The sequence below is a fragment of the Aulostomus chinensis genome, chromosome 22, assembly GCF_037954235.1.
Source record: "Aulostomus chinensis isolate RoL2024-O1b breed Wild chromosome 22, RoL_Achi_v1.0, whole genome shotgun sequence".
Classification (NCBI taxonomy): Eukaryota; Metazoa; Chordata; class Actinopteri; order Syngnathiformes; family Aulostomidae; genus Aulostomus; species Aulostomus chinensis.
The window spans coordinates 8,936,276-8,962,556 of record NC_141341.1 but is presented as its reverse complement, the minus strand read 5'-3'; the positions used below and the strand labels follow the sequence as shown (position 1 = coordinate 8,962,556).

At 41.7% G+C, this 26,281-nt stretch overlaps 2 protein-coding genes and 3 non-coding genes across 7 annotated transcripts in view; 3 read left to right on the top strand and 2 right to left on the bottom strand.

Moving 5' to 3' along the window:
- slc45a4a (solute carrier family 45 member 4a) overlaps window positions 1-3,403 on the bottom strand; it is a 53,590-nt gene extending 50,187 nt beyond the window's left edge. Inside the window, exons 1-2 of one of the 2 annotated variants that reach the window (XM_086194173.1) lie at window positions 3,252-3,403; window positions 2,093-2,165 (exon numbers count right to left, since the gene is read on the bottom strand). The gene's annotated coding sequence lies outside the window, so the exon portion shown is untranslated. Of the gene's footprint in view, window positions 1-2,092; window positions 2,166-2,822; window positions 2,967-3,251 lie in introns of those variants that run through there. The other variant, XM_086194174.1, reaches the window with a different exon arrangement.
- A 2,772-nt stretch (window positions 3,404-6,175) lies between these two features.
- Window positions 6,176-24,935, bottom strand: dennd3a (DENN/MADD domain containing 3a). Of its 2 annotated transcripts, none has more exons than XM_086194171.1 (30): window positions 24,730-24,935; window positions 22,579-22,677; window positions 22,271-22,429; window positions 21,708-21,843; window positions 20,662-20,777; window positions 20,457-20,584; window positions 20,232-20,343; window positions 19,680-19,799; window positions 19,442-19,540; window positions 19,228-19,347; window positions 18,553-18,668; window positions 18,232-18,387; window positions 18,047-18,143; window positions 17,845-17,948; window positions 17,049-17,254; window positions 16,801-16,960; window positions 16,464-16,620; window positions 15,978-16,200; window positions 14,459-14,538; window positions 13,999-14,178; window positions 13,703-13,873; window positions 12,631-12,760; window positions 12,296-12,403; window positions 10,522-10,619; window positions 8,796-8,950; window positions 8,549-8,615; window positions 8,256-8,328; window positions 8,056-8,174; window positions 7,646-7,783; window positions 6,176-7,544 (listed from the first exon to the last, which is right to left on the bottom strand). In XM_086194171.1, the coding sequence occupies exons 2-30, from the start codon at window positions 22,657-22,659 to the stop codon at window positions 7,350-7,352; spliced, it is 3,804 nt and encodes a 1,267-aa protein (XP_086050297.1). In that variant the 5' UTR covers window positions 22,660-22,677; window positions 24,730-24,935; the 3' UTR covers window positions 6,176-7,349. The 2 variants fall into 2 exon arrangements, with proteins under 2 accessions (XP_086050297.1, XP_086050298.1); XM_086194172.1 differs by having other exon boundaries at window positions 22,271-22,426.
- A 405-nt stretch (window positions 24,936-25,340) lies between these two features.
- trnah-gug (transfer RNA histidin (anticodon GUG)) lies at window positions 25,341-25,412 on the top strand. The gene has a single exon. It is a non-coding gene; the product is annotated as a tRNA-His (tRNA).
- A 338-nt stretch (window positions 25,413-25,750) lies between these two features.
- Window positions 25,751-25,822, top strand: trnah-gug (transfer RNA histidin (anticodon GUG)). The gene has a single exon. It is a non-coding gene; the product is annotated as a tRNA-His (tRNA).
- Window positions 25,823-26,170: 348 nt separating this feature from the next.
- trnah-gug (transfer RNA histidin (anticodon GUG)) lies at window positions 26,171-26,242 on the top strand. The gene has a single exon. It is a non-coding gene; the product is annotated as a tRNA-His (tRNA).
- The last annotated feature ends 39 nt before the right edge of the window (window positions 26,243-26,281 follow it).

The window sequence follows — 26,281 nt, the reverse complement described above, 5'->3', positions numbered from 1 at the left end:
AACATGCTCACTCGATGGTTCTCTACTCGGGTCTGAGTACAAAACCTCCTCAGCAGTAGGAAATGGGTTATCTACACACAGGATCAGCAGTCAGGATACAGAGCTAGATCTGCTGCCTGTGTGTGTGTGTGTGTGTATGTGTGTGTGTGTGTGTGTGTGTGTGTCTACACGTGATGAAAGAGACAACATTTTTTCAGACAGGCTGTAATACGCTGAAGTAAATTGAAAGTGATAAATGCAGTATTCTTTTCAAAGGAGCGGGTGACAAACATGAAACGACAAACTAAAACACGCATCACTAATTAGGTGCTCGGTTGTAATCAAGCTGTAGTCATGGGTCCGTCGAGTCACTTAATAAGACTACTGTCTTTGTCCTTGTGTACAAGAACCAGGGGAGGGATACACGGACTGACAGGAGTACGTCAGCTTCCAGAACTGTTAGGCTGCTGTACGTTCCAACCAGAACCTGTTGATCTTTTGCATCAAATGCCAAATAAGTTATTAAGGATTGTGTATTAAGCTTATTTCTGTTGTCTTTCATGTGGTGTACTGCCAATTCATTTCGGTCGTTGTTCCGTGGTTTGTCCTGTTATTTTTGTGTGGGTCTCGCTCTCCCTCATGTCCTGCGCGTATTTTTAAAAATCCGTTTTGAATTGATCGAGTTAATATCTGAATTTAGCCTAACATGTGAGAGACTGTATCAACTAATCAAACATAAAAAGGCAAATTTGAGGTTTCAATATGTCCTCAGTCGTGCTCATATAAAACCCCCCAAAATGTGTGTTTTTTGTTGTTGTTGTTTTTTTTTAAGAAGGGTACTCGTATGACCTCCACTTCAACCACAGGGAAAACAAGACTGACCTCAAAAGGTCTTTTTTTTTTCCAGGCCTATCTCATATTGTTACACCTCCGTTGCATCAGTGCAGTTCTTCGCTGTGATAAAAAAAATTTTAATACTGGAAATATTCTGCAGTCATTCTTATGTTTGCACAATTACGTTTTACAATTCCACGTGTTTCTCCTGGGTTAGGCTATAAATCCTGTGTGTACTGGTGTGTGCAATCTCACTGGAATCTTTATTTAAGTATAGAATATAGTTCTCAATATATCAATTTCATTGGTTTAGCATCGAATGAATCAATATTTGTGTCTGCATGGCTCTCAAATCTGTGTGCTGTTATGATTTGTGACCAAAAAAAAAAAAAAAAGTGTTTTATTGCTTTTCATAGCCACAAAAATACCATGAAATATCATGATACAGTTTTAAACCCATATCCCCACCTCCAGCGTGTACCCTGAAGCAGGGAAAGAAAAAAAGTTTGTCTGGTTTCTGTTTGACAATCTATTTTTTCAATCAAAGCATAGTTTTTACTGCAGTAGCCTTGTTTGCTCTGCGTAGGCCATCAAAATATAATTTTATATATATATATATACACATACATATAGTATATGGTCATTTATGTGTGAATAAATGGAGTTCGGAGCCTCTTTATCCTTTATCTTTTTACAGACATTGCATCATACTGCTGTCATTACACGGCTTTGTCTGTTTACAATGAACCAAACAAAGCTGCTGAAACCAAGACGCTAATCGCCTTCGTCTGCATGTGAGAGCATACGAGGATTTGTTTGCATGACATCTGTGCAGATGCACATTAAAGTTCATGACTGTGTTCATGTGACCAACCTCGCATGACAGCCTGTGTCTAGCTGTGTTAGTGTGGCTGACTGACTGTGCTTGTGTGTGTCTGCGTGAGTACAAAAAAAAAAAAAAAAAAAACGCTGACTCAGCATCAGTTGACAGTCAGCAAATATTCTGTCAAGAGGAAGTCGACTGCTTTCACTTCAGCTGAAACGGAATCTAGCACACGATGTAGAAGGTAAACCGCACTGAGCCTGTCAGACTGACGGAGAGTGAGACCCTGACTGGTCACCACAGCTTCCCTGCGCACCAACACCCTGCTGCTGATGCTGGGTGGGAGTGTGACACACTTGAAAGAAAATAGCGAGTGCACATGTGTTTGGCGACCCAGCAGTGTTTGTGCATCTGTGTGTATGTCGGTTTTTGTGAATGTGTGCATTTCAGACCTACCAAAAAGTCTTTGAAAGCTTCATAAATGTCGTCGAGACCAGAATGCAATCTAACGTCGGCCCTGCAGTTGTACCTAGAAAAACAAACACACACACACACATTTTGCAGTAAGTCAGCATAACGTGAATTAAATCAATAACGAACAGAAGAGGGTGCATGCCCTCTCTCACTAACAAAATAAATCTTGTTGATGTCAATACACCTGAACACACACACACGCCAGCGTTTGTATCTATGCGAGATTTGCATGATTTTTCAGAAAAACTGTGTTATTTTAGATGATTTTGACTGATATCACACTTAGGATGCCATATGCAGTATCAGAGGAAATGCCAATGGTTTACATTACTTTAACTGAAAAACAAAGGAAAAGCATTCCTGGGGGATTTTATGGGTCTCTAAACCAAAATTTTCAATAAATCTCTATTAATTGTGCAGCTTTGGTCTCTGCAGCACTTTTGACCTGCATTTCTCATAGAAATAGACTGGTGTGCCTTTACAGTACATTTATAACAATAAAACTTTTAAAGAGCATGAAATGAAGGAGGTTTTCTGGAACTTGAGTAGCATAGTGATGGTCACACATTTATATCAATATTCATATGAAACTGCAGGTGGTATCAGGCAGCAAAGTCAAAGACCCAGAGCTGATGATGGCACTTGAATGCACCCGCATTACAAAGCAGGACACTCCTCATACTTTGAATTCTGATAACTGGTCAACACAAACCTTGTTTTTCTTCCCACACTCACAGGTGTGTGACTGCTATCCTCCCTCCGAGTTACTCACAAAGATGTATTCATGAAGCTTATTCTCCCTCTAATCCTCTCTGTTTTCAGGATGCAGCGCTTTTCAACTTAAACACCATCCATCCATGCTACTTAGACACACACAAGAGCAACCTAATTATGCAACGGGACCTGTCCGGGCACCCTCAGCCTCCCCAATGTTTTTGTGTTTAACGCAGGCCTACACAAACTACTGTAAATGCCTCCCCCTCCACCTCCTCCTCCTCCTCCCCCTCCTCCTCCTTCTCTTGCTGCAGCAGCAACCTGAGATGCTGTCTATTCCGCCTGCCGGAGCCTCTAACAGCGGCCAGAAAATGTTCCATATTCGTCCGCTATCGTCGCGGGAGATTTACCCGGAGCCCGGTCTTACCTCGCCGGGTTGTGTCAGCCGCTGCCTCCGTGTTTTTGTCCGCTGAGCGCTCGGACAGTCGCCCAGCTCTGCAGCGGCTTTTGTTGCATAGGTTATCCTCTGCGACTGAAACTGACGCCAGGGCTTTAAATACGCCTTTAAAGTAACGTCGGAAGAAAGGACGTAACGCTGGCTTCCGTCGACGTCACGGCTTATTTGCATAAATGGGCGGCGCCGTGGTGGTGATATACAAACAAGTGGAGATGACGAATTTAACAGGACGAGTTTCCGACCTCCTTCAAATGTGGAGTCTCACTGAAACAAGTACTGTTAGTGTGTGTACTGTCAGTGTGTGTGTCCGTTTCCAACCATCCTGTAAATGTATATAAACACAAAGGTATAATAATAACCACCCATAAATATTTCATGTTTTTCAAGTTATATAGGTAGTTAAGCTAAGAGTGGATGAGTGAATATACAGTACAAAAACAGATAAATACATTCTTAAATAATAATACAGTTTTCAAACAGTGTGTGATTGATGTGGTTCTTGCAGACTAAAAACCACACCCAAAAACATATAACTCACTTCTATTCTCTCTCTTCACATTCCAAGATATATAACTTGTGTATGCAGAGTACTTTATTGCAACTTTTTCATACAAATCAAGCTGACAACTGATGTCAGTAACTGCCAATAACAGGAATTGTTTTCAATTCTTAATGGAATAATATTGTAATGTTGAGTTTTGTAATATTCACCCATTATTTCTTCCATTTGTCCTGTTCAAGGTCACGGGAAGCTGGAGCCTGGCCCAGCTCTCATCAGACAAGAAGTGGAATACACCCTGGACAGGTCACCAGCCGTCACAGAATAATGAAATAACTGACCAACATTTATGAAACGATAACATAATGTTTTACATAATAAGTTTTTGCATTATTAGCAATGATGAAAAATTATTAAATTGCCAATGTATTTCTGGACTTTGAATCAGTCATAGAACTCCACTCCTCCGCCATTTGAATAATAAATGAGTTTCAAGCGCATATTTGCACACACAATTATTCTGATTTAGTATTTTATACTATTTTATACAATTCTTTCCTTGAAAAATATTTCCTTCGAATGGTTTTAAACTATTTCTTCAACCAAACTGACAGGAATAAGCCTTATGCTTCAACCTCTTATGAAAAATTATTAAAAACGCCCATCATTTTTTTTAATATATCAAGGACTAATTTAGTTGACACTCAACATAGCCATGCATTAATGAATACAGGTCAATTTCAAACTGGCAATGGTCAGAATAGAAACTCTTCTTCCTCCTCCAACTGTGCAAACATGAAAAAAAAAAATCAACAACAAAAAAACCAAGTCCAGCTAAAAATTAAGAATAGATTTCATAAGGAATCCCCCCCCCCCCCCGAGATGTTAATCCACTGCTGAAAATAGTACCTCACAAATGTTCTGTTTTCCCCTTTTTGAGGAAGATTTACCCTTAAAGAAAAACTGTGCCCTGGATTGTTTTTGTTTATTGCACTGTAACAATTACACTTTATATATAAGAGCTGCTGGTTTTTATTTGGAACAGCCTGCTTGTACAAAAATAAAGAGTTGAAAGAAAGTATTGAGACCAAATAATGAATTGCTGGTTCTAGTCTTTAAATAGCACAGCGGTTAAAAAACAAAACAAAACAAAACTTAAAGAATGTTGTCAGGCTTTCTTTTAATAACTTAAATACCACAGTAGTTAACTCTCTGAAGACTGCATTTGTCTTTTGCATTGCCAGTTTGAAATTGACCTTTAAATGTCTATACGAGGCAGATTCACCACTTATGAAATAAACAGAAACATTCCTTCTGACTCCCGTTGCTGTTAGCAATACACCACAAACACATTGACTTAGCTTTTTGTTCCAACACTGTGAAGTTTTTCCAAGTTAGGTTTTAGGTTGCAGGACAAACACGGCAATTGTTTTGTTGTTGTTGTTGTCGTTTTTCCTTTTTTCTTACTAATTCTATTTCTCCCTTCATGTGAGTAAATGGTTTGTGTGGATTAAAGTTCACCGAGAGGCAGAAAACAACTTATCCTCCACTGCAGCTGAAGCACGAGTGGGAACCGCACGGTGAGAGATTAACAGCTGCTTATGGCTTTATGTAACAAAACAATATCCAGAGCAAAAACTGCATGAACGCGGGTGTGCGCGTCACTTTCAGGAACAGTATGTGACGGAGATTTCAGCTTGGCTTTGATGTAAAAACACCTTGATCAGCTCCACAGGGAAGCCAGAGGTCATCCACAGAGCAGCAGCCCTGCAAGGGGTGGGGGGGGTCAGTGAACAGTCTTAGCTTTGTTATGTCCTTCTTATCACCACAACATCCAGCAGTCCACACAGGGGGAGGAGGTTTCCAGGATAACAGCATTCACATAATTGCTTCTGTTATTTATTTTTTTTTAATAATTTTTATTTTTCATCCACTTTTTATTAACTGGTAAGCTCGTTCCTGGTGCATCTCTCGGTGTTCAACACCCCCCTCTTCTGGTGAACAAGTGCACATCACTGCAGATGCTCTCAGTATTAATGCCATCAACCAGAGAAAATCTATGATTAGCTCTAGGATGGTAACAGTAATGAAGGCATGCAGTAAAATGTTGAGATCCATGACTGTGTTTATAAGAGTGAAATGCCCTGAGATCCTTTTCAGTGAAATATTATCCAGTCATGACCCGAGTTGCATTTGAGCCACTTCTGGAGGTAAAACAGTCTGATGATACGCAAGAGAAAACCACAATAATTTTGTTTTCCCCAATTTCCTTATCCTTTTATATTTAATGATTTATCCTGTAATTTCCTGCGCCATAATCCTGACCCGCTCCAGGTTTTCACAGAGGGTAAATTAAATTGTGCTCTGGCTGGAGATACACGCAAACACTCAAGACTTCCATCAAAAAGTGTATTCACTACACAATCGTGTTGACAAACTTTCATAAAAACGATAATCATCATGATGTATCTATCTTGTTGCAGTTTTTCTCACAAATGAAATACAAAAAAAAAAAAAAAATTCATTTCAAACGGTGTTGGAGGCTGAATGCTACAGAAAATAATGAAAATGATACAAAAAAGCGTTTTCCATATGTGGAGTTTATCTCTCCTATTTCACCTTGTTACTCCCTCTGCAACACATAGTGTAATATTATCTAGGTATTTAAGTAAAAATACCATGCACAGGATTACAAATGCCTTTAGGGGATACACAGTAAATAGATTTAAAAGATAGATGAGTAATATAAATACATTTTTAACGCGTGAGGCCTCTTATGAGCTGGTCAAGACATTTTTGTCTGTATTATCCATTTGCTGTGCTTCAAAATTTCTTTTTATTATCTGAAAATACTGTCCTTCAACTGCTAAAGTAACACTAAAAAAAAAAAGTGTGTGCAGAAATAAATAGAAAAAAAATATGTAGAAACTTCATTTAACAATGAGGTAAGTAGTGGAGTGAAATACGGTGATGTTGGTCCTCCTCACGTGTTTTTAAACCACTGACAGATTCTCCCGAGCTCGTATCATCTTTTCCTCGCCGCTCTCCGCTGCAGATGGTCTGTTAGAGCAAAAAACTTCCAGGAGAATAAAGTTTCAATGTGCTTCTCTTCAGGGAGGGTGAAGTATGTAATCAGGGGGTTTTGTGTTCTGGAGACCTTGAACTAACCTCAGAAACGCAGCTGGAGGCAGGGCTCAGTTACCAAAGCTCACACATAATACTCTTCTGTTTCAACTTTAGGTAGAACAGGGTGTGACAATAATATAAAGTCAAGAGAAGCACTTTAGATTACAGAACAAAAGTACAACAGCGTCTTCTCTTATGTCATTCTTCATTCCTTCACGTGTTAGTGTTCAAACTGCGACCCGCCACTTCATAGCAGGAGAGAGAAGCTGCTCAGTTGGTGGCGCTTCATGTAAACAATAGTTTCAGTTGTGGCGTCACACTACTGTCATGTGATTCCTTCATATTGACAGAGGCAGGTCAAAGTTGTTATTTCAATCCCTTTTCTGCAGTTTAGATGAGATTTTCCTTCTCAACAAAGATTCTCAAAAGTGCCTTTTCCCATCCTACTCCACCTTCCAGATGGCAATCTTGCCGTCATGTTTGGCGGCGCCGCTGAGGATGTACCGATCCTCAGCAGAGCACAGCGTTGTCACCTTGTCGTTGTGGCCGTGTAGCTCCTTCAGGACCTGGTGGCGCTCAGTGTCCAGTATATACACCTTCCCTTTGGTAGAAATGCGGCCTACACCACCAACCCACACCTGAGAGAAAAGAGGTTTAAAAAGCGACAGATGAGGGTTTTTTTTTGTTCCATGATGTTATGGAATGACAGTCCTTCAAGTTCCAGTGTTCATGAATTCACCTGGTTTTTCACTTTAATCATGCAATAACATCCGGTGCAGTCCTGTAGCGCCACACGCTGGAACGGTTTTGCCGTGTCCTTAATATGCCAAATACACACTTCTCCAGAGTCCACACACACACTCCACAGCTCCTCCCTCTGTAACACACAGACAAACATGCCAAAAAGGAGGGTTATGAAACAATTCATCACCAGGTTGATTACCTCTGTCAACCTGCAGTACACGTGTCCTGAACTACTGGGAGATGTGCACACTCAAAAGAAAACCTAAAATTTTTAAGTTTATTTTTACTGAAAATGTATTTCATCATGACTCCCTAAAGATATTACTGAGACGATATTTTGCTTAACATGATAGTGTCACAAAAACGTACCTTTTGGATTTGTGCATGGGTGTGTGCGTACGTTACCTCAGGTAACAGCAATATGGCGCTGAATGTAGTTGCGGATCCTTTTTGCTGCTCTGGAAGATTAAGACGGTGTTTCAATGAACCGTTCCTCCACAACTCCATGATGCTTTCCCTGGAACCTGGAGAGATAGAAAGTGTGTGTGTCTTTCTCTCTGTCATTCTTTACCAGTTTCATGTACCAGTACGAGGAAGACACTTACAGCACCACAGCATTCCATTACAGCTGTAGACGGTCTGCAGACGATCACAAGACAGGCGAAAGTTCTTCTTTACCTGAGTGAGTTGACGCAAATGCAATCAGCAATCCATATTTAAAAGGCAAGTAAGAGTGGGACTGAACCAAATCGAGTCAGTTCTAATGCTGTAAAAGGTTAAAGATTATTTTAGGGTATTTTTATGGACATGTCTAACAAGCTGAGAAGTGTCTATGAACAAAGCGGATCAGAGGGTTTCCACCATCTCTGGTTGAACATGATCTCACTTTGAAGCTGACCTGGAGAGTTGAGACGTCCCACACCATGACGGTTCCCTCTGCACTGCAAGAGTACGCCACCTTCTGACTGAAAAAACAAAATGCACCAGTACACAAAGATGCTGTGCACCACTGTGTTGACGAACAAACTATTTCACTTTAGGTTTTGTTGAATTCAGAAGGGCAACTGAAGTGACTTTTCCAGTAGTTTACAAACAGCATGTTACACAATTCATAAAATGAGCAACATCAGATCAACGGTACATACCTGTATTTTTCCGTGTCCAGTGCCAGTCCGGTGACCTCGGCCCTGTGTTCAGTCAGCTGTCTGTTACAGACCATAGCCACCATGCTGATGATATAGATAACAGAGTCTTCAGAGCCCATCCAGACTTGGTCTTTGTCAACTCCCAGCATGCAGTTCTGGACCAACAGAGATGATTTGACAATGCTCATCACAGTGGAAGACATTTGTATAAAACAGTTAGAGTAAAACACTAAAAAAGAGGTGTGCCTTATTTGTCCAGGCTAGTAATAATATCTGGTAATGATTTAAAGACACTGGTTACATGACCTAAAAGCTAACCCTAGAAACAGCTGCAAAAAATGCAATAAAAAGAGGAGTGTCTTATTTGTCTGGTGTATTATTTATATCCAGTATCAGTTTGGAGTCATGGGTCACATGAAATAGATATTGGCAAAAAAATAAAACCGCATTAAAGTAGTTTGAAAATGGTAAAATTTAATAAAAGTGAGGCGGCACAGTGCAGTGGTCAGCACTGTCGCCTCACGGCAAGAAGGTTCCGGGTTTGAGTCCCAGCTCGGGCACGGGATCTTTCTGTGTGAGTTTCCATGTTCTCCCTGTTCCTGTGTGGGTTCTCTCTGGAACTCCAGCTTCCTCCCACAGTCCAAAGACATCAAGAGGGGACGAGGCTGATTGATACTCTAAATTGACCGTAGGTGTGACTGTGAGTGTGAGTGGTTGTCTGTCTCTATGTGTTGGTCCTGGGATGGACTGGTGACCCATCCAGGGTGAATACCGCCTCTTGCCCGAAAGCTGCTGGGATAGGCTCCAGCCACCCCTCCGCGACCCTTAACAGGAATAAGCGGAGGAAAATGGATGGATGGATGGATAAAAGTGCATGGAAGAATGAAATGTAATCTAAAGTTGCAGCTCCTATATTACACACAAACGTTCTCTTTCAATCCGTCAGTTAAATAAAACAAATATCTATAAATATGAGTGAATCAGGGTACGATTAGTGTTGAGCATACTTCAGGTTTAAGACATCACTGTAATGAGGTAACCCATCGTGTACTTCCCATCCTTCTCCACTAGATGGTGCGACCGTTGCACTGCAATTTGCAGTACAGCAGCTGTGAGCAACTCTCAAACCTCCTCTCAGCACATGTAATGTCATAGCCTGACCATTTCAACTCTGCCTGTCTGCAAACTGTTGCCGTTATGTTCTTATCGGTTACTATTCTAATCAGCCGTCACACATCGAGTATGCACCGCAAACGTGAGAAAACTCGGTCTAAAAAAGTTTACCTGGTTTAACTGTGTGCAGATACGAGGGTGTGTGACTAGAGAAAACACACGCTGCCTCTCTCCCTCACACAGATAAGTTAACATATTTCATGTGACTGTGACCTGCGTGTCTAGAGTCGAGGTCAATGAATTAACACAGTCTCAAGAAGTGCCTGAAAACTTAACGCTAATGCTTAACTTCATTTACCCAGAACATTCTTCCTCAAGCAGCACCAGAAGCCAAACCTTCTCTTATCTAGAAAATCTTCAGAAAAAGTTTAGGATTTTAGAAGAATGAAAACATACTTTACACCCCTAAAAACACGCAGCCTGGAGTTTGGACTGTCTGACCAAGTGTTTTCATCTACTAATGGAAGAGTCAATGTGGGGTTGTGAGTGCGTACTAAACACCACAAAAAAAAAGTTCACAACAACATTATGCATGCGTGTGTGTTTGTTTTACCAGTCTTGCATTCCCGACGTGACAAGTGTGTGTGAGGGACCAGCTGGAGGCATCATACACCATCACTTTCCCACCGCCCACAGATACCCATAACTGACCTGGAACACACACACACACACACACACACACACACACACACACACACACACATTCAGTTATTTCTCAATACTTTGGTGTTTGCTCTTTCAGGAGACCAACAGGAACATGAGCACCAACAGAAATGTAGCTGTTCAACCACTACTATACGAACTTCTATTCACTTTAAAAATACTACACAAAGAGAATAAACTCCATAATGACTTGAATATACAAGGGAAGCAAGAAAAGCCCTGATGACTTTTGAATTATCAGTATTTACTAATAGTTCAGGAATGTATTCCCATAGCGATGATCCAACCAAACTATTTTCTGAAGCCTTACTCCACCCAGGCTTCACCTAACGGTCCAACGTCCTGTATTCAAACACTGCAGTTGTAAAAAAACAACTCTTCATGTCATAGGAGGAGGGAAGAGTGAGACATGAGGAGGAGGGAGAAAGGGGGAGAGAGCGAGAGAGAGACAGAGAGTGAGTGAAGGGAGTGGAGAGGAGAGAACGGGGAGAAAAGTGGGAGTGATCTGGCCATGTGCCAGGAATTCAATTTCAGTGACCTATATTCAAACCAAAGGGCGAGAAGCGACATAAAGGCCTGGAGAGGGAGGATCTGAATAGCTAGATTTGTTCCTTTCACGGCACAAATCCCAAAGAGCCAACTGCCGCTGAAGAACTGCGCCTGTGTATGAGTGCCTCTCTGAGTACGACTGTGCATGTGTGTAAATGTCTAAGTGTTAGAAGTCAGCCTGCCACCAGCCGAGCGTCCAAGTGGCCCCAGATGTACACTGAAGGACCTGCTTTGCAGTTGTTTTTTTTGTTTGTTTGTTTCAAGCTGTCTTCCAGGCACATAAGTGGCTGTGTGTCTGTCACGCATGCTAAACGCAAAAGGATGCTGCAGACGCTAAACAACAGGAAATAAACGAAGTGCTTGATGGTCAAAATTTCTTTTCAAATAACCTTTTAGAATAATGTGCTTATGTATGAAAAACTGCTGATGCAGAGCATACAAAAATAGGTTTTAATGGTTTGATTTCACAAATGATACGAAATCTAGATTATTAAGACTTAGATGTGCTGATGAGTCACAACGATGCAAATTTGGTTGCACACTGGAGGATTGGAGCAGACATGTCATCGCCTGTGCAGCGTTTCCGCACCACGCTCAGCCACATTTCACTGCAAATCCTTGATTCAGAACTTATAATAGTGACTGTTAGTGTAATGTTACAAACAGTGTACACGCGCCTGCTAAGTTAGCCGTATTGTGTTTTCACAGCTCCAACGGAAAGGCTGTCATGCCTCTCATGTGAAAGCAGCCGTGATGAGAGGTTTTCCTCCTCGTGTTGGCCAAGTTCCTGGTTAACTTACTCTTTTTTTGTTGAGAATCTTTATGTGCAGTTTTACGACACTCTCTCCGTTTGAGTGAAGCAGGGCCCCTGAGTGAGTGAGCGCTGACATGATGACTCAGGTTAACTCTGTGTGTCTGTCAGTGACTGTTAACGTCAGTGGATGTCTGTTGGACGGCTGATCCTCTGGGTTGTGAAGGGCTGCTGCAAACAGCCTATCAGATCCCAGGATACCACAGTGACCAATCAGAACAAGAGAAACCTGAAACTTGACTTGCCAGTGTTTATAAGAGGAAGATTGCTTGGCTACAGGAGTTATTAACCTGTGTGTTGGTACCTGGTGTGTATAGAAGCACATCCACTGCTTGAGGTGCAGTGAGTTCCAGTGAAGGGTTAATTTTATGCTTCAGTGTCTCTGCAGTTGTCTTGGGAACCATCATTGGCACTGAAAACACATAAATATTATGTACTAACCATCTCAAATCACACTTAACTTGTGCAATTGGTCATTTCTTTGACAAATTAATTAAAAAAAAAAGAGATTGACAAAAGCTCCATTTGCAACCAAGTTGAATTAGAGCAAATTTTTAAAATTGGATTTAAAAGTACAACAGAATTAAAGCAAACTGGACAAAATCTACAGCAAACACCCTTACTGCCTTCATTTTTTACCTTCCATCTTGATACGGTCAAAGTGAGCCAGCTTGGAAGCAGCGTAAATGGCTTTATTGCTCTGAAGGCTGCCCACTACTGCATCCATTAACAAGGCATTGGTCAGAGCCTGCTGCATGTACTGGGGGTCCTGGACAGATGGACACATCGACAGCGTTTAAAACCAAAGGTTGGCTTTCAGGACTCAACCAGTACAGAAGATACAATACCACAACAAGCATAAAAATAAAATGTAACAAAGTGAAGTTATCACAATCCAAATATTGAGCAGGTTGTATCGTATTTGTTTGATTACAAAAAAAACCAAAACAAGTACATGTTGTGGTTTTACAGGTATCAATTCAAGAATATCTGACAATAATGCTGTTTTATGGAGATACTTTTGTGTTTTTATTGTGCATTCAAACATGATCGGTGTGCAATCAAAAAACTGACAGGGGAGCAAAGCCATCAACAGTCAAATCAAAAGGGTTTCATATATGCTAACAAAATATGTTGGTTTTTTTTTTTAAAGAAGAGATGCGATTTATATTAAAATGTCATCTGATTGCAGTGTCAACAATTTGGCTGTTACATCATTCTTTTGCTTGCAAGCTGGTTTGATTGCGCGATAAAGATACAAAAGGAAGTCATAGCCACCTTGTTAATGCGCAAAGCATAAATGTATGACATATGATATACTGATTTACTGTACAGACCGCAGATTGAGAGAAGTGAAAGTGTACAGAGACGAAGAGAGAGAGAGACAAAGAGAGAGAGACAAATTAGTCAGAGGTAGAAGTGGTGCAGTTACATGGGCTGGTTTCACAAAGGAAACCCTAAAGTCTTTGTTCAAGTGTATGTATCTATATACACAATCACCTTGTGAAATTTTAACCCCACCCACAAGGGTCAACGAAGTTGACAATGACTGGCGCACACACACATTCCTAAACAGATGTGCAAACAACACTAGTATGAGTAATAAAAGCACATGCTGAACAACAGGTGATCTAACTTTGTTCCCTTTTGAACTGCCCTCTGATTCTCCTTCATACCTAAATGTTGGCACACCATTCACTCACAGCTTTACCTTGTGTTGGTCGGCCATATTGCGTCCAGCCCACATCTCTTTGACCATCAAGTTCCAGAGCTCAGTCTCTGTTTTCAAATTGGCCTCGAATGCCTCTTTTCTTCCCCGAACCCGTAATTTCAGGCTGGGGATTCGCAGAAGCAGGAAAGGAGCCGAAGACACCTTCACCTCCTGGAGGGGACCAGATGAAGACAGTAGGTAGGTAAAAGCACTGTATCTTTGCCCTCAGATTAAAAGGAAAATCATGCAACTAAAAATACCACCTTGCTTTTCCATCTTCATCCTTCCTGTCTCACCTCTAAATCTCTGTACTGGGCCACCTCCATGTATCCTGGCCGTCCATCAGTAAGGAGGAAAAGACGGCGTTGAGTCATGGCGATCTTACCCACCCCGCGGCTCGTCTTGACTGAGGAGGACAGTTTAAAGACGCACTCGCTGGGTTCGATGTGCTCCAGCACAGACGCGGGCAAGCACACCTGAAAAATCACGCCAAATTCATGTCAACAGATTATTTCCAAGTCCACAGTTCTTCGTGTTATTTCCTGGAGCTCAGATTTTAGCTTACAACAGTTATTAATTTGGTTTTTGTATCGAAAATGTTTGACTGTGAAATGAGAAATGGTTGTAAACAAAGGTGAAAGTTACTGACAAGCCAGATATTGATTTCCCATTCATATAATAAAACTGTTCTATCCCTGCATGAGTATGAACAGCGCTCTATATGCCAGGCGTTACAATAAAGACATGGATACACACCTCCTGTGCCTCAGCCTCCGTCTCCTTCCAGATGGTGTAGAAAACTCGAAACAACTCAGGACCAACCTGTCTTTGATGACCTACAGATTAACACAAACACATCTTTGAAATCAGGATAATTTGTGGATATCCTACACTGATCCTTGTCAGCAAACCAGACCTTTGCAACATTTACAAATTGTGTTTATACTCCAGAAATGGTTGATTGAGCAGTTTTTCTTTAAATTTCCCAATTCACGCAACACATGTAAACATCCGGTAGCTGATAAGACCAAGTCTTTATTGTTCTACGTTGGCTAGTTCGCCAGCATTTCAGAAGATGGGGGTTGTCATTCCGACTGTATACAAAGAATGACTGCATACAGTACAGAGACGCTGCCCCCCCCCCCAGCTGACATCCTATCCACAGCCCTCTACACTCTGCCATGAAGCAAAAGAAGAGGAAGAATTTAAACAAATAATGTAGAATTTTACTTTGTCAAAGTACATGAAAAGAAAATTATGAGCAGTCAGTCACTCCACATTTTAATGATTCACACCCAACATCCTGTCTCAACGGGAAACGATGATAACAAATTACACTTGGAGCCTTTAAATGGAACACAAGACCGTAACATCACGCACAGTTCAACTGTTTTACTTTGTACTGTTCCAGTGAAAAACAGATAAATATGACATAAGAAAAGAATTACTGTTGTGGTGGCGTTGAGGATGTTAGCTAATCGAAGTCTGTGTCTCTTTTTCTGGTGAAGGTCAGAGGAGCAAGTGAAAACGGGATGTGAGCTCACTCACACCCACCGGGACCTGAAACCATTTTCCAATAACATAAAGCCAAGTGCCAGACAAGCTCTCATTACAACTTAACTTCCTGAACACCTCACTTTCCAAGCTTTGGCAAAAAAATCACAGCAGCTTGAGAAAATATTCCTCAGCTTCTTACTGAATCACATGCACCCCCCCCCCCCTCCCCGGCACAATATCTTAAAGTTAAAAATATCTATTATCAAGTCAAGTCAACAAGTCAAGTATTAGTCAAACACCTTCTGTTGCCTTCTTGTTAACCACTTAAGTTCACAGGAATGTTGTCGGGTAACTGCAGCTTGAGAAGCACATGCTGTTCCGTTGCTTGGCTTACGTTTAGAGTGACACCAACACCCAAATAAACACCTCTAGCAACAGGTGGACAAAATACATTAAAGACAATGCGTGTCGCTGTTTTCATCATTGCAGGAAACGCTGCATCAGCATTAGCTACCAGCTCAAGCTCAGTGCAGGACCACAGGCATGCTTGTTGCATGAAAACTCTCTTTCTTCAAGAGGTGAGCAAATAATTAACCTAGGAAGAAATGTTTGCCAGGAAAATGTGTCTAAGGTAGCACAGGCCCACTGCCTATAAGTTTGCGAGAAGGGAAAACAACAACCTCACATCAGCATAAGATGCTCTATGAATGTACATTCAAACATTGTTACATTGCACTGTACATTGTTCCAAAACATCACATTTGCACACACCACTTACCTACGGTCAGAGCATCAAAAAGTCTATGAATGGTTCCCTGGTCTTTGACGATTCCCGACTCCTGCACACATTTCACAAACTCGTCCAGCTGCATGTATTTTTTCGGCAGCTGGAAGTGTTTCACAGCACCTTCTTCATGCTCGTTGCCATGTTGCTGACGTTCACGCTCCTGGTCCCTCTTGACTCGACAGATGAGACGTTTGAGTTCTGGTCTCCTGTCCGCCTGTGATTTGAGTCAACAGTGCAATCGTTATCATACTGCAAACGTCCTTATGAGCATGTTGGAAGATCAAACGCTACTGCATGAATGAGCTTGGTGGCTAAAAAAGGGATACACTGACATTTACATTCAAGCAGATAAATGTTTCCCATCTGAACATTGTTTTGTTCACTGATATTTTATAGCCTTTTATCAAATTATGAAGAGGAACAAAATCAACAGCAGAGACCAAAACAGTGTTGTCATTCATGATGACCAGGGCTGACCTGTGTGCGTTCAGCTTCCAGCAGCGAGTCAACCAGTGATTTAACCATTTGTGAGGGGAAGATATCAGAGTCGGTCTTATAAAGACTCTGGAAGTCCTCCAATGCATCCAGACGCTTGTTGGACACAGTGTTGACCAAACCACGCAAGTAGTGATACCTGGACAGAGAGACGGAGGGAAAGGTCAGTTGCTCTACTGAGTCTCACATGAGCTTTGAGGGACCTATTTGGATTCCGTTTTTCAAAAGGTGTTGTCAGCGGTATGATAAACTGTTCAAAAGGAAAAAAAAAAAGAATTTTCTTTTCATTTTCTCATCATACTTTTTTCCCTCACAGTACCTGGCCAGCAGAGCAGATTCTTCAGGGGGTGTAGCAGTAATCGCCCTGCCCAGAGACGCAATCATGTCATTATAATAGTTCTGGACGTAGTGATAGGCCAGAGGTGGAGGGAACTCAGGCAGACGGAAAACCTTCACTGCTTTCTGAAGAGACTTCAACCCTTGAATGACAAAGATCTTTTATAAATTAATTAGCTCTCATGGATAGAGGACTACCAATAAGCCCTTCGGTCTTCCACAGACACTGACCAATATCAGGGGTTATCTTCCTGAAAGAAGCTGATCTGCTGGAGATGATAGAAGTCACACCGTCCATGGTAGGCAGTTCCAGGTTTGGCATGCTGGCCCCCAGTCTCTTACTCAGTCTGTTATCAGGGCTGGCGTAGCTGCTGTAGCCGTTCCTGGTCAGTTCAGACATGGGAGGACGACGAGGAGACTCTGTCATTGCACGATTCCTGTGACGAGCAGATGAGGGTTAAGGTGGCGGTCATGCTGACAATGGGGGTGGGATCAGTTTCACTCAGATTCAGAAGGTTTGATATGGCGCATGTTTCTATCCAAGCAGATGTTGTTGTTTTACTATGCTGCACAATTCACATAGCATAGTTGATAGTTGAGAGAACATCACACCTGTGAAAGAAAACATTGACTCGTCAATCACTGCTACATGTGCTGGAATGACAGTAAAAGGTTTGAAGATGAGTAAAATCATCTTTTTTATCCAATAATGACAGATCCCCTCACCTCTCACAGTTTGAATGTCACTCTCCCTCAACCTACAGAGAGATGCTTTGTGGGAGCCACTTTGAAAGTCAAAGTATAATATCCTCATCAAGGAAAAAACTCAATAAAATAAAAAAAAAATCATTTTTTTGACATGTCTATGAATACCCTGAAGCTGCAACCAACCATTTAGATTGGCATAGACTGAAGAGGCCAAGCAGGCTCTTGTAAAATTGTACACACGCATCTCTTCTATTGCTTTAGTTTGAACTTTTATCCCCTTAGTGTTGCCCCTGAGTGATGATGTCACACCCGTGCATACTTTTGTGCGTGGTTACGCGTGTTCTGCTCCATGCGGCTGAAGCTGTCCTGTTTCCTGTTCAGCCTGTCTCGCAGGAATGAGTGGAAGATGTGAGTTTCAAGCACCTGAGGTTGAAAACAAAGAGAAACGCAGCACAGACAGTCAGGGCTGTGTTTGTGTTGGAGCCTGGATGGACAGCACATCCGATTTTGTTTGTGTGCACCTTCTTATAAAAGGACTGGTCTGTTGGCTCCCTGGTCCTCAGGAACTCCTCACTGTTAAAAACTCTGTGTTCATGGTTCAGAAAGTCCTGCACCCCTCTGACGCACAATTAGAGAAACAGAGGGAAAGAAAATAAATGATTCCAGTCTTACTCCTATTGCCTACTTTATTTAAACACATACCTACCTGAAGATGTTGACCACCAGCTCCAGGCAGATGTTTTGTATCTGGGTGTTAAGTCGTCTCTGCCAGTCTCTGCGTTGACATCGCAGGACGTTGGCATCAGTTCCGGCTCCGAGGTGACACATCTCCAAGTCGTAGTGAAGCTGGAGACACTCGACTCTTCACACCCACATCCACACATACAGCAACCATTATTAAACAAGTTTTTTTTTGGGGGGGGGGAGGGGGGGTTGGAATTCAGTTTTACAGCATTTCATAAGTAGATAAAAGCGAGCACACCACTTTAACACCGTGTCATGTTTGCAGTGTGTATGTGTGTGATACCTTGATACAAAGCACTCAGCTGCAGCCAAAGGAATGGCTGGTAGGTTGATGGTTTCAGACCATGACGACTGAATGAAGCCATCGTCAACATTCACCAGGATCAAGTCCTCTGTCTCCTGTATGCAAACGCACATAATATAGGAACAATGCAAACAATTTATGTCAACACAGAGCAGGGCTCAGTTAACTGAACAGACAGCCACTGTTTAATACCACAAAATAAAACACTTGTACGCCAGACGTACAATGAATGCAGTGGAGAATAAACAACTATTGTTCAATATGAAGACAACTAAGACTATGCTGGTCACATAAACTGCACACTAGTCATTTCAAACAGAACTTAAGAGTGAATCAGAGTGTTTGGCTCTCTGGAAACAGTTACGATAAATGAACACAGAATATTCTTTAAAGTAGGTCAAAGAAACAATACATCAATAAAAACACACAAACTACCTGGGGCACTCCCTAAAATAATTCAGAGATTTAAATAAGCATTGAAGCTACGTTAATCATTTCTATCCTTAGTCATGACATGAGGAACAGCAGCTGAGATATATGGGCTGAAGCCAAGAACCCAGAACATGACAAAATGTCTCTATTATTCTAAAGGTTGGTCTAGATTTGAAGACAGGAGTTTATCTACGGTAAGAAAGTGAAAGAATGTTTACTCACTGCAGCAACTTCTTCAAAATGACTGATATGACAGCCCATCAGGAAGGCGGTGGGAGCCATGAGGAAATCCAGCATTCCTCTCGCCAGTACAGGGACATAAGGCTGCTGCCAGGAGAGAGGCTGAACCAGATGGATCGATGGATCAGGGGAAAGTTTTATTCAAGAAACTGTAAAGATTACAATCAAAAAGACATTATGTTCCTCCTACACTGACCTTTAGATACAAGAGGAGACTCTCTGCTACCAGAGTGAGTCTAGCCCAGTCAGCAGAGAAGAAGACCAGCCTCTGCTCCTGGAGGAGGCAGGACAGCACCTGAAGATGACAGGGACTTTGTGGGCAAACAGCTTCTCTTTTCTCTTACAGATCTAGATATTGTGTAAGATAGTACTTCCCAGAAGACACAGCTCAACCAAAACAAGCCACGACATCACTATGTGTGTTCTGCAATTACCTGGAGCAGCGCGAGGTGTGTGAAACAGAGGAACGGTAGATGCAAGTCAATGTCGATAACAGGGCTGTCCTGGTCCTCCTTAGAAGGAAGAACCACCTGCAGAGGACGGAGGCTGAAGGACTAAACACAGACACAAACATAAATTTAGATATTACAGTCAAGATTTAGCAAATAAATGGTAAATGGACTCAATTTTATATCGCGCTTTTCTACCTTAGCGACACTCAAAGCGCTTTAAAGTGTCATCTCATTCACCCATTCACACACACACTCACACACTGATGGTGGAGGCTACCATGCAAGGCGCCAACCTACTCATCAGGAGCAATTATGGGTTCAGTATCTTGCTCAAGGACACTTCGACGTGGTCACCAGGGTCGAGGATCGAACCAGCGACCCTTTGGTTGCTAGACGGCCACTCTACCCCTGAGCCATGCCGCCCATATAAAGGAGGTCAAGACAGAAAAGATCAGAAAAATAACACAAAGGAGAAAAACCAATAAGACACATGGACTACTCATTACAAAAATAAGGGAAAAAAAGGACACAGACCACGTGTAGCTGTCCAGGAGGTGGTAATGGGACAAGAGACAGCTTGGCCGAAAACTCCTTCATTGTCTCCTCAAAGTCAGGCTGTCTTGCAGGACGCAACTGGACCAGGAGACTGAGAGATGGCAGGAGGGACACAAAACTGAAGGTTTGAGGAAAAGGTTCATTTTGTCTGCATGGACACTTTACAAAATCCATCAACTCTGTGGATTTAGTTCAAACTATTACCATGACAAGCAGTCTCTCAAGGCGTTGTAGTAAGGGAACTTTGAGATGACGCACACAGCGAAGGGTGTGTACAGACGACACTTGGAGCTCAACCTATGGCCATTCTGGATGGCCCCTTCCTGACATGACTGACAGGACAGACAGCCAATAAGAAACAAGGGACTGAATCACGTTCATCATATGTTGCATTTGTGTGGGTCTATACCTGAACAGATCTGTAGTACTGCGCAACAACTCCATGGGTTCGGTTTCCAAACAGGTCGGTAAAAACCAAGAAGTGATAGCAGTCTTCTCTCTGCTCATTGGCCAACTGAAGACCCCCTGGTAAGGTTAAATCAATAAGTTTCAGGATACGCCACAGGGCAGAGCACGCAACGCTTTGTTCATGTCATGTGGGAGGTCCTGTAATTACCAGTTTACAACTTAAGTTGTAATTAAAATTGTGAAGCCAGACTTGTGTGAAAAATAGCCAACACAGTAATTACAGAGGGCTCTAAAGAAGCAAACAATAAACATGGACGTCTCATGACAAGATAAATCCGTCATTTAACATAATTATTTCAACAACAACAACAACAACAAAACTCTGCAATCTCCCTCACAACAGTCTGGGGTTGTCCAGCGATGTGCGCTTCATTTAGAAACAATGTTATGGAACACAGACATTTGGTTCTTCATAAAAACTGTGAGAACAGATTGAGAAGACATGGCTGATAGATGACTTGAAAGATGGCAATAAATAACTGATCATAGCTGTTGATGAAAATGTGACTGTCAGAAGAAATTTGCTAACTTTTAAAAAAAAATTACTGCTAAAACTGGAAATTAAACTAATGTAATTATCAAAATGACTGGCCTGTCATGAAGAGTATATGAGGAAGGTTTGGATACACAAGCTGTTGAGCTTATGAGAGTTAAAAATAAATCATTTGTATTTACTTCCTGTACGTTAAGTGCTATTTAAGTAACTTTCCATCTTTGTTGCTCTCAGTGGAGCCCAGAACCATTCAAAATAAAGATTGTGATCTAGAATTTGAACTGGCTTCTACAATGACCTTTATGATCGTAACCGAGATACTGATCATCACAATATGCCACTATCATCTTAGATCATGGCATGGAGAGCATGCAGAATGTGCAGTTTCACCTGCTGAAAAAAAGTGTGCAAGAGCAAAACAAGCTGTATGCTTGACTTGACATTAGCATCATACCATCTGAATCAACAAATACGGGCAGGGAGAGGATATTTACCGGGGAAACAGAGCTGTGGCAATGCAATGAGGTCCAGATCTTTTGGGACGCTGATATCCTCTGTTGCTGAGGATGCCTCTGAGCGATTGGCTGTTTCCCCGTTATGTGATGCATCTGCAGTGCGATCTCGCCTCTTCTGTAAGGGAGTAGCAGATTCCATTTTTGTTTGCCAAGACTCATACTCTACTCTACGTCCTGCAGTTTAATAACAGTTATTTTGACATCATCATTTTGTTGTTCCAGAGCATTAAGGTGTCACATTGACATTGGCCAAAAACTTGGTTTGAACAGCTGCGTGGACGAAGCAATGGACAACCTGCAATCAGTAATTTATTTCTACATCTGCCTACATTATCTGATTATGTCCTCTGAAGCACAATGTATGTAAAGCTGCTTTTAAATTTGTGCAATAAGGGGTTAAGCATAGCTTCAGAACTAGCAAACAGTCAAAATTACCCTTGTGCATGTCATTGTGTACTCAAAGCATTATGTTTTACAAAAATGTTCCAAGTGGTGGTTAAATTTCCCCAAAATATATCAAGTAAAGGATATGAAATAAATACCTTCTTAATGAAGCTCCTCCTCCTCTGCACACGACTGAATGCTGGACCAATTGTCTGGCTTGTATTGGTCTCCTTGGAAACAAAAGGCGGGATGTGGACCTGCAGTACTTCTGCCTCCAGCAGGGGGAGTTCGGTCGACTTACCTTGCTGATGAAGCTGCTAAAAAGTATGGAAATATTAGCATCTGTCAACATAGCACTGTAGTAGTTTAGTGTATATATTAACAATCTGCACAAACAATTTAAAAAAAATCATCTAAGTTGCACATGATTTGTATTTGCGTGGTGTGTGCGCGTGTGTGTATGTACCTGGTATACTTCTCTAAGTTTATCGCTGGAGGCTCCGAGCACCACACACGCCTCCAGCAGTCCAGATGGGAGCTCCGCCATCACATACAAACACACACACTTGAAAGAAACACACAATGTGCATTTAGGTTAGAAAACATCACACTCAAATTCTTTCACCTAAAATTTGACTTTTTTCAACATGTATACAGCCCGCCTGTTGGCAATCTGGAGACCAACTGCTGTGATGATGCAAACATTTGATATTTTCAACCCGACTCACTTAAGTTTCCTAAAGTAAATGAACTTACAGAACTTGGATGACAAGGCAAGTTATCCCATTTTCCAAAAACCCGGCATATAATCAACCACGTCATGTAAAACACCCCCGCATCGCTTTTCCTGGAACTTCACCAGATGGGTACAGTCATCAGGACAGAGCTTTAAACATTAACAGATGCTGAGGATTTGGTGCAGTTAACCCTTTCCATCATCTGCATCAGAATCAGCTGGATTTGTCTCAAAGTGAAAGAAAAATTAGAAAGTTAACTCCTTAGTGAGCAAGAAGTGTGTGTGTATATGTTTCTTTTTTTTGGATGATATGGAACATTAGACCTCTGTAATCGATTTGGCTACCTACTGTGGAGTGCCTACTGTATAAAGGTCAGGCAGCTTCATACCCAGACATCTGACTAGCATTAGTTGCAGCTGCAGCTAAACGTAACATCAGTTCACACACTCTCCTGCTCTTTCTTAACCCTCTCCCCTTCCTTTCAACACTTTCCTTCAAAATTTCATATCAGCTTTTTTTTTCATCTTCCTCTCTTTTCTTGCTTCAGCTGACATTTTACCTTTAAGTCTCAGGCGCCTCTGGCCTCTGACTAATTTCCCTGTTTTGACATGGAAACACACACACACACACACACACACACACTTAAGTCATTTACCCCTGAAAAGTTCTGTGAACGTGTTTACAGCAGGGGGACTTCTTCAAAATACAACCCAAGTTCTCCATTGTAGCAGCAATTAGGGCTTCTGTCTCACACACTCAGGTACTGAACAAAATGCAGATGTCGTGTGTGTGTGTGTGTGTGTGTGTGTGTGTGTGTGTGTGTGTGTGTGTGAGAGGCAGACAGATGAAAGATACGGGGAGAGGAGGATGAATTCCAAGCTTGTATTAAAATATTCTACAAATCTAACTCTGATTTTTACCATCAGCCACTGCATAGAAATACTCTAACTGCAACATACTTCACATAACCGTTGTGGAAATTGTGAAGAGCCCAACAGTAGCATAGCTCAGAGGTTTGAGAAGGATTGAGTTGCTCCTGCGCTGGAAGAGGTACTCTGAGGATTTAACAAACAAGTTTGGCTTCATAACTTGCACAAGAAACTGCTGTAAAATTCAGTCGACCTGTTCCATGCAAACAGGTACTTTAAAGAACTAAGAGAGAGAAACGTTCCTCACTGAATTTAAGGGGTTGCAAGAAATAAAAGGATAATGTAATAATGAAAGCAATCGTAGGTTCATGCTTGATATCTGTGCTTCTAAATGACTTAAATACTTACTCCTTAAAAAAGCAGTAATCATGTGCCGCAAATTTGGCAGTGGCTTATATAAATAAATAGGGAATGGCACTGCAAATGTTTTTTTATTTGATGTCTTTTCTGTTGGAAACTAGACCCTCAGAGGAAGTTGGGGCTCCACAAACTCAGCTGCTTAGTCTTGATAAGTGTAATAATTCCTGTCTATTCATTTCCAGTAAAATGACAAACTCAAGGCAAGACCAGTGCGTGTTGTACGTGTTTACTGGGCGCCTCGGGGACACAGGAAGACTGTGGAGGTTGTTAAAATGGGTGACATACCCCTTTAATGGGCACAAGCCAACATTTACCACATTTACGAGGACATTCATCACCTGAGCCAATGGAAAACTTTAAGGATCGAGCAGAGCAGGGCATGTTTTTGTTGTTTGTCACCAAAATGCATCTCATATTAATGCTCATGAAAATTTATTTTGCCGTAATTTCAAAATTAGCAACGTAGGCACAAGTAAAAAGTGGCACTTTGTAATGTAGCAACACTTTTTTTTAACATATGTATATTTTTTGATTTACCGCGCTGCCTTTAACTGGCAACGTTTGACACAGCAACTTTCAAATCAAACTCACCTCAAACTGGCTCGTTCATTTCCACCAGCAGCCAGTCTCACCGGGTTAGCTAGCTCCAGCTAAAGGTCATGCTGAAATGCCCCCCCCCCCAAAAAAAAAAACAACCCAAAACGCTACAGTGTTGCCTTAAAAGTTAGTTCTGTAGCTTGCTGTGATTCAACCACCACGAACACGCCACCCGTCAACTCTAAGGTTTGCCGCCGCTCTCCGTCAAACTCACTGCAGTGACAAGTTCAGTAGAAGTTCCGCCTATTGCATTTCAAAATAAAAGCTTTTCCCTGTATTATTCGCCGAGCTCGGTGGCCTCTTCTAATGGCGCCACCTACTGGCATCTTCCTGTATTGCAGTTTAAAGAAGAATTGACTGTTGGGCGCTGCGCTCCAGTTTATTTTATCATTATAAAACATGTATTACGTTTAATTACAAAAATACTTGGAATAATATATCTGGAAATCATATCGGAGCAACATCATAATTTGGTATTCTTCTCTGTGAGGTTATGACATTGGTGCAAATCAATAATCAATCGATTAGTATTAGCTTCGTCAGTAATAAATGACACTTATACACATTTGTAATAGTCTAACAGAACTTAACTTCATGAAGAGCCAGCCGTGATCGTATAGTGGTTAGTACTCTGCGTTGTGGCCGCAGCAACCCCGGTTCGAATCCGGGTCACGGCAGTTTTTCATGAACTTAACTTTGAGAACCTCATTGCAACTCGTTTGTTTATACCGCCGGTTCGAATCCCGGTGTTAAAGAGGGTTTCTTTTAAAGCTGAGAGACAGAGTCAGGCACCTGATGTAAAGTTTAACTGGAGAGTAGGAACGAAGAAGTGTCTTATTCCTTCAAGACGATGCGTAGACATGAAACAATGCGAAAGTCAGAAAACACACCTCCGATTTATGTTTGACGCAATTTAGTGGAGATATATATTCTACGAACACAGATTAGAGATCGTTGCAGTCGAGTGTGGCTTCATCCTGGTAAGATTTTGTCTCGGGACCATATCACTCGTACAGCCGTGATCGTATAGTGGTTAGTACTCTGCGTTGTGGCCGCAGCAACCCCGGTTCGAATCCGGGTCACGGCAGTTTTTCTGACCGCATGTAAAGATAAGGGAGATATACTCACCTCCCCCGATGCAGCAGGAGTGGATAACACAAACACAAGACTCTTTCCTTAATCATCCAGCTGTTGATTATACGAATATATAGGCGTCAAACAACAGAAACGGTCACAGGGGAGTTCAGGACAAAGCTCGACCTCCCTTTTTGACGTTTGTCCTTCTGAGGCGTATGTTGTTATATCTTTCTGCCCAGAAAACACAGCTCCACATTGTGTTTGACGTAATATGTCGAAAAACCAGATATTCGAATCAAACGTATTAGTGATTGTTGTACTCCCTACTACTCTCATGATGACCAATTTCACTCAACCGGCCGTGATCGTATAGTGGTTAGTACTCTGCGTTGTGGCCGCAGCAACCCCGGTTCGAATCCGGGTCACGGCAATTTTATACAAGGACACTGTAGATTAGGTCGACTACTAT

Coding starts and splice junctions, on each gene's coding strand:
- dennd3a (XM_086194171.1), bottom strand. CDS start 22,659: ATGGCGGAGCTCCCATCTGGACTGCTGGAGGCGTGTGTGGTGCTCGGA. Junction 19,800..20,231: donor CTCCTGGACAGCTACACGTG/GTCTGTGTCCTT, acceptor GTCTGTGTTTAG/TCCTTCAGCCTCCGTCCTCT. Junction 16,201..16,463: donor TGGAAGCTGAACGCACACAG/GTCAGCCCTGGT, acceptor CTCAAATCACAG/GCGGACAGGAGACCAGAACT.